General features: G+C 40.5%; 1 protein-coding gene across 1 annotated transcript in view; it reads right to left on the bottom strand.

Annotated features, from left to right (window-relative positions):
* Window positions 1–12,760, bottom strand: part of GPCPD1 (glycerophosphocholine phosphodiesterase 1) — a 308,210-nt gene that overhangs the window by 227,739 nt on the left and 67,711 nt on the right. Inside the window, 1 exon segment of the mRNA XM_053712184.1 lies at window positions 10,546–10,795. Coding sequence (XP_053568159.1) covers window positions 10,546–10,795 — 250 coding nt within the window.

Below are 12,760 nucleotides of genomic sequence, written 5' to 3'. Positions count from 1 at the left end.
TTGAAAATTATTCAAAAAGGTATCCCTGAAGGAAACCAAGCCCTCCCCTCACCTAGGAGAACTGTGGACAGCAATGAAAGGAACATTTCCAGGAGAGAGAGAGAAAAAGAAAATTTATGCTTACCTGATAAATTTGTTTCTTTTTAGACACGAAGAGTCCACGGATTTCATCCTTACTTGTGGGATAATGCCTCCTGGTCAGCAGGAGGAGGCAAAGAGCACCACAGCAGAGCTGTATATATAGCTCCTCCCTTCCCTCCCACTCCAGTCATACTACCAAAGTTAGGAAGAGAAAGTAAAAGCTAAAGTGCATAGGTGATTGAAGTTTAACCAAAAATAAAAACCTGTCTCATAAAACAGGGTGGGCCGTGAACTCATCGTGTCTAAAAAGAAACAAATTTATCAGGTAAGCATACATTTTCTTTTCTTTTTAAAGACACAATGAGTCCACGGCTTTCATCCTTACTTGTGGCATACAATACCAAAGCTATAGTACACAGATGAAAGGGAGGGACAAGACAGGAAACCTAAACGGAAGGCACCACTGCTTGAAGAACCTTTCTCCCAAAAACAGCCTCAGCCGAGGCAAAGGTATCAAATTTGTAAAATTTAGAAAAACTGTGAAGAGAGGACTAAGTTGCAGCTTTGCAAATCTGTTCAACAGAAGCATCATTTTTGAATGCCCATGAGGAAGCAACAGCCCCTAGTGGAATGAGCCGTAATTCTTTCAGGAGGCTGCTGTCCAGCAGTCTCATATGCAAAACGGATGATACTCTTCAGCCAAAAAGAAAGAGAGGTAGCCGTAGCCTTCTGACCCCTACGTTTCCCAGAAAAAACGACAAACAAAGAAGAAGATTGACGAAAATCCTTAGTCGCTTTCAAGTAGAACTTTAAAGCACAGACTACATCTAAATTATGTAACAGGCTCTCCCCTTCTGAGAAGAAGGATTAGGACACAAGGACGGAACAACAATTTCCTGATTAATGTTCTTGTCTGAAACAACTTTAGGAAGAAAATCATGTTTAGTACGTAACACCACCTTATCCGCATGGAAAATAAGATAAGGAGAATTATACTGTAATGCTGAAAGCTCCAATACTCTTCGAGCAGAAGAAATAGCAACCAGAAATAAAACTTTCCAAGATAATAACTTAATATCTATGGAATCCATAGGTTCAAATGGAACCCCTTGTAGAACTTTAAGAACTAAATTCAAACTCCAAGGAGGAGCAATTGGTCTAAATACAGGCCTGATTCTAGTCAGAGCCTGACAAAAAGATTGTACATCCGGAACATCTGCCAAACGCTTATGTAGTAGAATAGATAAGGCAGAGATCTGGCCCTTCAAAGAACTTGCAGATAACCCCTTCTCCAATCCTTCTTGGAGAAAGGATAAAATCCTAGGAATTCTGACCCTACTCCATGATTAGCCCTTAGAATCACATCAATAAAGATATTTGCGCCATATCTTATGGTAAATTTTCCTTGTAACAGGCTTATGTGCCTGAATTAAAGTATCAATAACCGAATTAAAAAAAAAACCCTGTCTAGATAAAATTATATGTTCAATTTCCAAGCAGTCAGCTGCAGAGAAACTAGATTCGGGTGATGGAAGGGACCCTGGATGAGAGGGTCTTTCCTCAATGGAAGCTTCCACGGTGGCCGAGATGACATGTCCACCAGATCGGCATACCAAATCCTGCGAGGCCACGCAGGGGCAATGAGGATAACCGAAGCCCTCTCCTGTTTTATTCGAGCAATCACCCGGGGAAGTAGAGCAAACGGGGGGAATACATAAGCTAGGCTGAACGACCAAGGTACTGCCAAGGCATCTATCAGCTCGGCCTGAGGATGCCTGGACCTGGACCCGTACCTCGGGAGCTTGGCATTCCGACGAGACACCATGAGATCCAACGCCGGCCTGCCTCTTCTGAGAATCAGGTTGGAAAATACCTCCGGATGGAGTTCCCACTCTCCCGGATGAAAGGTCTTTCTGCTCAGAAAATCTGCTTCCCAGTTTTCCACCCTTGGGATGTGGATCGCTGACAGATGGCAAGAGTGAAACTCCGCCCACTATATGATCTTGGCTACTTCCGTCATCGCTAAGGAACTCCTTGTTCCTCCCTAATGATTGATGTAAGCCACCGTCGTTATGTTATCTGACTGGAATCTGATGAATTGGGCCGAGGCTAACGGAGGCCAAGCCCGAAGCGCATTGAATATCGCACTCAGTTCTAGAATGTTGATGGGAAGGAGAGACTCTGTCTGAGTTCATACTCCGATCCCTTAAAGAGCCCCAGACTGCTCCCCATCCTAAGAGGCTGGCAACTGTTGTCACAATCACCCATGAGGGTCTGCGAAAGCATGTTCCCTGGGATAGATGCTCCAGAGACAACCACTATAGAAGAGAGTTCCTTGTCTCCTGATCTAGATCTATTTGAGGAGACAAACCTGTATAATCTCCATTCCACTGCCTGAGCATGCACAGTTGCAGAGGCCTGAGATAAAAACGTGCAAACGGTACGATGTCCATTGCCGCCACCATCAATCCGATTACCTCCATGCATTGAGCCACTGACGGCTGAGGATTGGACTGAAGGGCTCAACATGTATTCAGAATCTTCAACTTTCTGACCTCAGTCAGAAAAATCTTCATTGAAATAGAGTCGATCAGAGTTCCAAGAAAGGGAAACCTTGTCTGAGAACTAATGAACTCTTTTCCAGATTTACCTTGCACCCGTGAGTTCTCAGGAAGGATAGCAGTGTCAGTATGGGACCTTGCTAGTTGAGAGGATGACGCCTGGATCAGAATATCGTCCAGATAAGGTGCCACCGCATTGCCCCACGGTCTTAGAACTGCCAGAAAATCCTGGGCGCCGTGACCAGCCCGAAAGGAAGAGCCACAAACTGAAAATGTTTGTCCAGAAAGGCAAACCTCAGGAACTTGTGATGATCTCTGTGGATAGGAACATGAAGATATGCATCCTTTAGATCCACTGTCATCATACATTGAAACTCCTGGATCAATGGAAAAATGGTACGAATTGTTTCCATCTTGAAAGATGGAACTCTGAGAAACTTGTTTAGACTTTTGAGATTTAAAATAGGTCTGAAAGTTCCCTCTTTTTTAGGAACTACAAACAGATTTGAATAAAACCCCTGTCCCTGTTCCCGAATTGGAACGGGACAGATTACTCATGGAGGAGAGGTCTCTTACACAACGCAAGAACGCCCCTCTTTTATCTGGTGTGCAGATAATCGTGAAAGAGGAAACCTTCCTCTGGGAGAAGAATTTCTGAACTCCAATTTGTATCTCTAAGACACTATTTCTATTGTCCAGGGATCCTGAACGTCTCGTATCCAAGCCTGTATGAAGAAGGAAATTCTGCCCCTACTAGATCCGGTCCCGGATCGGGGGCCATACCTTCATGCTGACTTGGGAGCAGCCGCAGGCTTCTTGGATTGTTAACCCTTGTTCAAAGACTGGTTGGGTCTCCAGGTAGGCTTGGTTTGTGAATAGCTCCCTTCCTGTTTAGAGGAAGGGGGAATTCCCTTGAAATTTCAAAAGGAACAAAAAACATAATTTATGTAAGAACTTACCTGATAAATTCATTTCTTTCATATTAGCAAGAGTCCATGAGCTAGTGACGTATGGGATATACATTCCTACCAGGAGGGGCAAAGTTTCCCAAACCTCAAAATGCCTATAAATACACCCCTCACCACACCCACAAATCAGTTTAACTCATAGCCAAGAAGTGGGGTGATAAGACAAAAGTGCGAAAGCATAAAAAAAAGGAATTGGAATAATTGTGCTTTATACAAAAAAATTATAACCACCACAAAAAGGGTGGGCCTCATGGACTCTTGCTAATATGAAAGAAATGAATTTATCAGGTAAGTTCTTACATAAATTATGTTTTCTTTTATGTAATTAGCAAGAGTCCATGAGCTAGTGACGTATGGGATAATGAATACCCAAGATGTGGATCTTCCACGCAAGAGTCACTAGAGAGGGAGGGATAAAATAAAGACAGACAATTCCGCTGAAAATAATCCACACCCAAAATAAAGTTTAAATCTTATAATGAAAAAAACTGAAATTATAAGCAGAAGAATCAAACTGAAACAGCTGCCTGAAGTACTTTTCTACCAAAAACTGCTTCAGAAGAAGAAAACACATCAAAATGGTAGAATTTAGTAAAAGTATGCAAAGAAGACCAAGTTGCTGCTTTGCAAATCTGATCAACCGAAGCTTCATTCCTAAACGCCCAGGAAGTAGAAACTGACCTAGTAGAATGAGCTGTAATCATTTGAGGCAGAGTTTTACCTGACTCAACATAAGCATGATGAATTAAAGATTTCAACCAAGATGCCAAAGAAATGGCAGAGGCCTTCTGACCTTTCCTAGGACCGGAAAAGATAACAAATAGACGAGAAGTCTTTCGGAAATTCTTAGTAGCTTAAACATAATATTTCAAAGCTCTAACTACATCCAAAGAATGCAAAGATCTTTCCTTAGAATTCTTAGGATTAGGACACAATGAAGGAACCACAATTTCTCTACTAATGTTGTTAGAATTCACAACCTTAGGTAAAAATTTAAAAGAAGTTCGCAACACCGCCTTATCCTGATGAAAAATCAGAAAAGGAGACTCACAAGAAAGAGCAGATAATTCAGAAACTCTTCTAGCAGAAGAGATGGCCAAAAGAAACAAAACTTTCCAAGAAAGTAGTTTAAAGTGAAGGTCAATTTTCATCAATGAGTGCTCGGTTTTTAAAAATACTTTTAAAAACAGGGGCACTTTCATTGATGAAAATTAACATAGCACTGGATTTGAAGAAATACTTACCTTTTACTTCTGCAAAGCCGGATCGACAATCCCCCTCCTTCTTCTTCCTGCTGTAGACCACAGCAATGACGAAACTGGCTTCCTCCAATCACAGCCAGGCATCACGAGCTGGACGCTCTGGGGTGCAAGCCATGATTGGAGGAAGCAGTTTTTCGTCATTTCTGACGTCACTACAGAGGAACTGAGGCTGAGATCGGCGATCCGGTTTTGCAGGAGTAAAAGGTAAGTATTTCTTCAAATCCAGTGCAATGTTAATTTTCATCAATGAAAGTGCCCCTGTTTTTAAAAGTATTTTTAAAAACCGGGCACTCATTGATGAAAATTGACCTTCACTTTAATGTCCAGTGAATGCATAGGTTCAAAAGGAGGAGCTTGAAGAGCCCCCAGAACCAAATTCAAACTCCAAGGAGGAGAAATTGACTTAATAACAGGCTTTATACGAACCAAAGCTTGTACAAAACAATGAATATCAGGAAGACTAGCAATCTTTCTGTGAAAAAGAACAGAAAGAGCAGAGATTTGTCCTTTCAAGGAACTTGCAGACAAACCTTTATCCAAACCATCCTGAAGAAACTGCAAAATTCTTGGAATTCTAAAAGAATGCCAGGAAAAATGATGAGAAAGACACCAAGAAATGTAAGTCTTCCAGACTCGATAATATATCTTCCTAGATACAGATTTACGAGCCTGTAACATAGTATTAATCACAGAGTCAGAGAAACCTCTTTGACTAAGAATCAAGCGTTCAATCTCCATACCTTCAAATTTAAGGATTTGAGATCCTGATGGAAAAAAGGACCTTGCGACAGAAGGTCTGGTCTTAACGGAAGAGTCCACGGTTGGCAAGAGGCCATCCGGACAAGATCCTCAAACCAAAACCTGTGAGGCCATGCTGGAGCCACCAGCAGAACGAGCATTCCTTCAGAATCTTGGAAATTACTCTTGGAAGAAGAACTAGAGGCAGAAAGATATAGGCAGGATGATACTTCCAAGGAAGTGACAATGCATCCACTGCTTCCGCCTGAGGATCCCTGGATCTGGACAGATACCTGGGAAGTTTCTTGTTTAGATGAGAAGCCATCAGATCTATTTCTGGGAGGTCCCCACATTTGAACAATCTGAAGAAAAACCTCTGGGTGAAGAGACCATTCGCCCGGATGTAACGTTTGTAATGTTTGGCGACTGAGATAATCCGCTTCCCAATTGTCTATACCTGGGATATGAACCGCAGAAATTAGACAGGAGCTGGATTCCGCCCAAACCAGTATTCGAGATACTTCTTTCATAGCCAGAGGACTGTGAGTCCCTCCTTGATGATTGATATATGCCACAGTTGTGATATTGTCTGTCTGAAAACAAATGAACGATTCTCTCTTTAGAAGAGGCCATGACTGAAGAGCTCTGAAAATTGCACGGAGTTCCAAAATATTGATCGGTAATCTCACCTCCTGAGATTCCCAAACCCCTTGTGCTGTCAGAGACCCCCAAACAGCTCCCCAACCTGTCAGACTTGCATCTGTTGAAATCACAGTCCAGGTTGGAAGAACAAAAGAAGCCCCCTGAACTAAACGATGGTGATCTGTCCACCACGTCAGAGAGTGTCGTACAATCGGTTTTAAAGATATCAATTGAGATATTTTTGTGTAATCCCTGCACCACTGGTTCAGCATACAAAGCTGAAGAGGTCGCATGTGAAAACGAGCAAAGGGGATCGCGTCCGATGCAGCAGTCATAAGACCTAGAATTTCCATGCATAAGGCTACCGAAGGGAATGATTGAGACTGAAGGTTTCGACAAGCTGAAACCAATTTCAGACGTCTCTTGTCTGTCAGAGACAGAGTCATGGACACTGAATCTATCTGGAAACCTAAAAAGGTTACCCTTGTCTGAGGAATCAATTAACTTTTTGGTAAATTGGTCCTCCAACCATGATCTCGAAGAAACAATAAAAGTCGATTTGTATGATTTATTCATATGCATTATCCCAAATATGAAACTGACTGTCTGAAATAAGGAACGTTGAACATCCTGAATCAAGGCAAATAAATGTTTAAACACATATATTTAGAACTTTTATATAAAGTGCCCAACCATAGCTTAGAGTGTCACAAAAATAAGACTTACTTACCCCAGGACACTCATCTACATGTAGTAGAAAGCCAAACCAGTACTGAAACAAGAATCAGTAGAGGTAATGGTATATATATATAAGAGTATATCGTCGATCTGAAAAGGGAGGTAAGAGATGAATCTCTACGACCGATAACAGAGAACCTATGAAATAGACCCCGTAGAAGGAGATCATTGAATTCAAATAGGCAATACTCTCTTCACATCCCTCTGATATTCACTGCACGCTGAGAGGAAAACCGGGCTCCAACCTGCTGCGGAGCGCATATCAACGTAGAATCTAGCACAAACTTACTTCACCACCTCCATAGGAGGCAGAGTTTGTAAAACCGATTTGTGGGTGTGGTGAGGGGTGTATTTATAGGCATTTTGAGGTTTGGGAAACTTTGCCCCTCCTGGTAGGAATGTATATCCCATACGTCACTAGCTCATGGACTCTTGCTAATTACATGAAAGAAATTACTCTGTCAACCTCTCTGTTTTGATTTTTTATCCTGAGGGAGGAGATGATCCTTGCCTCCCGTGATGTCAGAAATAATTTCTTTCAAGTCGGGTCCGAACAGGGTTTTCCCTTTGTATGGACTAGTCAAAAGTTTAGACTTGGATGACACATCCGCCGACCACAACTTTAACCATAAAGCTCTGCGTGCCAAGATGGAAAAACCCGAACTCTTAGCTGCCAATTTAGTAATCCGTAAAGAAGCATCCGTAATAAACGAATTAGCTAATTTATGAGCTTTATTCCGGTCCTGTAGCTCTTCCAAAGAAGACTCAGTTTTAAGAGACTCTTCCAGAGCATCAAACCAATAAGCGGCTGCACTGGTAACCGTAACAATGCAAGCCGCCGGTTGTAATAGCAACCCCTGATGAACATAGACCTTCTTCAGAAGACCCTACAACGTCTTGTCCATAGGGTCTTTAAAAGCACAACTATCCTCAATAGGAATAGTAGTTCGTTTAGCCAAAGTAGAAATAGCCCCCTCCACCTTAGGGACGATCTGCCATGAGTCCCTAATAGTGTCAGCTATAAAGTACATCTTCTTAAAAACGGGGGAAGGAGAGAATGGAATACCTGGTCTCTCCCATTCCTTAGCAATAATCTCTGAAGTTCTCTTGGGAACTGGAAAGACATCGGAATAAGAAGGAACTTCTAGCTATCTGTCCAACTTACTCAATTTCTCTGGGGGAACCACTATTGAATCGCAGTCGTCCAGAGTCACCAAAACCTACCTACAATATAAAACGGAGGTGTTCAAGCTTAAATCTGAAGAAAACCATTTCTGAATCCGTCAATGGTAAAGCACTTCCTGAATCAGAAAGTTCACCTTTGGATAAAGCTTCCATACCCCCCAAATTAGAGCCTTGTGAGGATACATCTGAAATCACCATCAAGGCCTTGAAAATACGGGAAAGGCAGATAATGCATCAGAAAGAGTAGATGACATAACTGTAGCTATGTCCTGTAAAGTAATCACAGCAGAGACTGCAGAGGTACTTGGCTCCGCTTGAGCGGGCTTTAAGGGTTGTGACGCTTGGGGAGAAAGTTGCGGCATACTCTGTATCTCATCAGTAGAACCCTGAGAAGCATCCGCTTTTGTCAATTTTTTATCAAAGAAAATTTGCTCTCTAAACTGTAATGCCCTCTCAATGCATGAGGGACAAAAAGTAACACGAGGTTCCACATTGGCCTTCAAACACATGGAACATGTAATGTTCTGAAGATCTTCCATGATAAAAATAAAGCAAAGCAAATTTTGGTCGTGGCCCCTTTCAATAAATAATCCGTCAAATTTATGCCAGAAAAAAATAAAAGAACAGACCCAACATGAATGCTGTCTGTAACAATCTTCAGAAACAAAGCGTACTGTGCCTTTAAAATTTAAACATTAACAATTTTGCTGCACCCCAAAAAAAATAAAATACTAACAGTTAACCAATTTATGAAAAAAAGTGCACCTCTCTGCCTCAACAGCTCTGCTGAGGCGCCTACCAGCCCCCACGGTACACCAACCACAGTTTACTGTGCTTCAGAATGCCTAATACCGCTTGCTTTAACTTGCAACCATGCGGTCTTAGCGAACACCTGAACTGCAAGGAATCTCCAATGCCGGATGCTCCGTAGCGGCTTCTTTGTAGTGAGCAAAAGTTAACCCCGCCCCGGACACAGATAACACTTAACCCGAAACAACCTACATACTGAAACAGTAAACATACACAGCCCTACACCGGAGCCTTAAATGTCAGAGCGCCGCTAATAAACTTCCCCAGCATCTCGCCCACAGCCCCAAAAAAAAACCTGGTTATTCGTCAAAGTAGGAACCCTTGCTCAATATTATAGCTCCTAGTCGTGACTCTCTCCCACCGCATCTCATGCAAACCAAGTGGTACATAGTAATGAGGGGGGTCCTGACAATAAAGGGTTATTATACACAGCCGTTTCTGAGGTAAGAATGTCCCAGATAATAAAGAGCTGCACATACCTCTATGCTGAGCGACAGCATGACCGGTCCCACAGGATCAAGAGGTCTTCTCCCTCCCATAGTTCTGTGGAGACATACAGGGTCTTAGTTAATATCTGCAAAGACCATCATCTGAAGGGCAGCACACAGTATGGGAGGCGCAGTGAGAATTGAATCCCACCAGTTCCCATTGCTTTAAAGCCACCTGTAGCTCTACTCTAGAGGCTGACGAGGAATACGGCTACACCCTAAATAAAATAGCACTCACTGGTACCATTTTAAAAATAACACTTGATTGAAGAATCTAAACTAACACCTCACTTTACCTCTTCCTATCACTAACACAGGCAAAGAGAATGACTGGAGTGGGAGGGAAGGGAGGAGCTATATATACACTACTCTGCTGTGGTGCTCTTTGCCTCCTCCTGCTGACAAGGAGGCGTTATCCCACAAGGATGAAATCCGTGGACTCGTGTCTTTAAAAAGAAAAGTAGCCGCCTTACTGGTGAAACAAACAAGGTCAGAAACACAAAAGAATCCCTTGATTTCACCATGAAAGGTTTCTTCTTAAATCGGTAAATACTAAATCCATGTAAATAGAAGTCAACTGGGAGACAGAAGCTTGATGAAGTCATCTGAAGAAACCCAGCTGTGATCCATATAAAGGCAAAGTATACTGAGAAAACAAACAAATATGGTGCCAAAATTATATATGATATCCCACATACTACTTCTAAGTTCCCCTAGCAGATCCTGGGTGACATAATACAGTAGGTTTACAACAAGGAGTAAACTGCTATAAAATGCTGCACATATGCCTTTCTGTGCACAAAAACATTTTAAAACATTTAAAGTTGGTCAGGGTGGTTAGACCATTATAGCAGCAAGAATGCACTACTTGAGAGGGTTCAAACTTCTTTTCATTTGTGAAAAATAACTAACTAGAGCATAGCACTATCTCAGTCTACCTAATTACTAATAGGAAGAAAGTGAATTGCCTCTACCCGCTAGTGCGTATACATTTTACAGTGTAAAAGAATGGTCATTACTAGACAGACTAAGAATTATTGTTTATTAACAATCAGGTAAAGATAATACCCACTTCAAAAAAATCAAAAAGTAACTCCAGGTTGTCTGGTTCCATGGTGTGTATACTAAATTCCGTCCATCGATCAGGTTGAATGGCATAACCACATTCTGGCTGGGAGTGACGAGATTTATATTCCGTATGGCTTATTAATGAGATTTCAAAACTGTTTGCCATTTTGAGAATGACTGGAGTATATTTGTCTTGCTCCTCATCTTCACTCTCTTCATGCTCTTCTTCTGGACCTGCCAATGTTAACTTCACCCTGTTCCCACAAGATAATTTATATTAGCCTTGCAGGTATTTAGTTAATAATATGCATTGTATTCTACATAATAGATACGTTTATGTTGGTCATAATCTGAAAAATTATAATTAATCTAACAGCAATAAAAAATGAGTTGCTCTAATAAGTCAATGCTTTGTGCTCCTTAAATAGCCAGCTCTTCTTTCAGCAGGACTGTGCATTCCCCACTGACAAAAGTGTAAATACATTATAGAAATGTAAACCGTATGTCTGCTAAAAAGTTTTTGTCAAATTTTATGAGAGTGCAGAAGAACTAAGCAGAGCTCTGCTGGCAGAAGATCTATCATTAGAATATACAGGAGCATTAAAAAAAATGGAAGATTTTAATGAGCTGAACACAAAATATAACTTGTGAGTAGTAGCTGCCCACAGCATATTTTAGATTGTCTGGATCTAGGACTTCAACTGAGGTGTCAAGGAGCTACCAAATTATAATTATGTACGTTTACATGAACAGCTCTAATAATATATTTAAGATGGATGGTTAAATTATTTAGCAGCAACATAAGTTTCTGACATCACATTTCCAGTAAAATAAAGCTAGAAAATGAAAGGGATACTAAACCCAATTGTTTTCTTTCATGATTCAGATAGAGCATGCAATTTAAAGCAACTTTCTAATTTACTCCTATTAATTTTTCTTCGTTCTCTTGCTATATTTATTTTAAAAAAGCAGGAATGTACAGCTTAGGAGCAGGCCCATTTTAGGTTTAGTACCCTGGATAGTGCTTGCTTATTGGTGACTACATTCAGCCAACAAATAAGCAAGTGTAACCCAGGTTTTTAACCAAAATGGGCCGTCTCCTAAGCGTTACATTACTGATTTTTAAATAAAAATAGCAAAGAAACAAAGACAAATTTATAATAGGAGTAAATTAGAAAGTTGCTTAAAATTGCATGCTCTGAGTCATGAAAGAAAAATGTTGGATTTAGTATCCCTTTATAGCTTATGGATTCAAGAATATTCTTTTGACAAACATATAACCATTCAATGTTAATTTGGGAGAGAAAAAGCCTAAATCATGCAGTCCTATATTGTTAAACAGACACTGAACCCAAAATTTTTTCTTTCGTGATTCAGATAGAGCATGCAATTTTAAGCAACTTTCTAATTTACTCCTATTATCAAATTTTCTTCATTCTCTTGGTATCTTTATTTAAAATGCAAGAATGTAAGTTTAGATGCCGGCCCATTTTTGGTGAACAACCTGGGTTGTCCTTGCTGATTAGTGGATAAATTCATCCACCAATAAAAAAGTACTGTCCAGAGTCTGAACCAAAAAAAAGCTTATATGCCATCTTTTTCAAATAAAGATAGCAAGAGAACGAAGAAAATTTGATAATAGGAGTAAATTAGAAAGTTGCTTAAAATTACATGCTCTATCTGAATCACGAAAGAAAACAAATGTGGGTTCAGTGTCCCTTTAATTAGTGATTTCTTGGAACAGTTTGAAAATAGGCCAGGATGGCTACTTTTAATATTTTAATTAACAGTTGTCTAGGTTTTTTTTATTTTATATTTTTATCACTGCACTTCCATGTAGGACATGCATAGGATTCCCCAAGCACTAATGCTGCTCAAAAGTTCAAATCAGAATATGGTCTTATGTGGCTCTAACCTAAAGAGCCCCCACCCCTCAACGTCAGAGCACAAGCTTGTTCAACCTATATTTAAAAGTTCTAATTTATATGGCGTTCATATTTTGCCACCAAAAATTTTAAATAATCTAAAGGAATTTAAGTCTGCAACACATACAGAAAAATATTAACGACCACTCAAAAAACAAGAAATAGTGTTGCTTTGAGGACAGAAATGCTGTTTGCACATTGCTTAGCAGAACACCCTATGTTTGTCATTCTGCAAATATAAATTCTTTAAAAAAAAAAAATTAGCATTGGAATTGAAACTGTTTTGTGTGTGAA

This window comes from Bombina bombina, chromosome 4 (genome assembly GCF_027579735.1).
Source record: "Bombina bombina isolate aBomBom1 chromosome 4, aBomBom1.pri, whole genome shotgun sequence".
In the NCBI taxonomy this organism is placed as follows: Eukaryota; Metazoa; Chordata; class Amphibia; order Anura; family Bombinatoridae; genus Bombina; species Bombina bombina.
The sequence above is the reverse complement of the archived record's forward strand: the minus strand, read 5'-3'. Positions and strand labels throughout refer to the sequence as shown.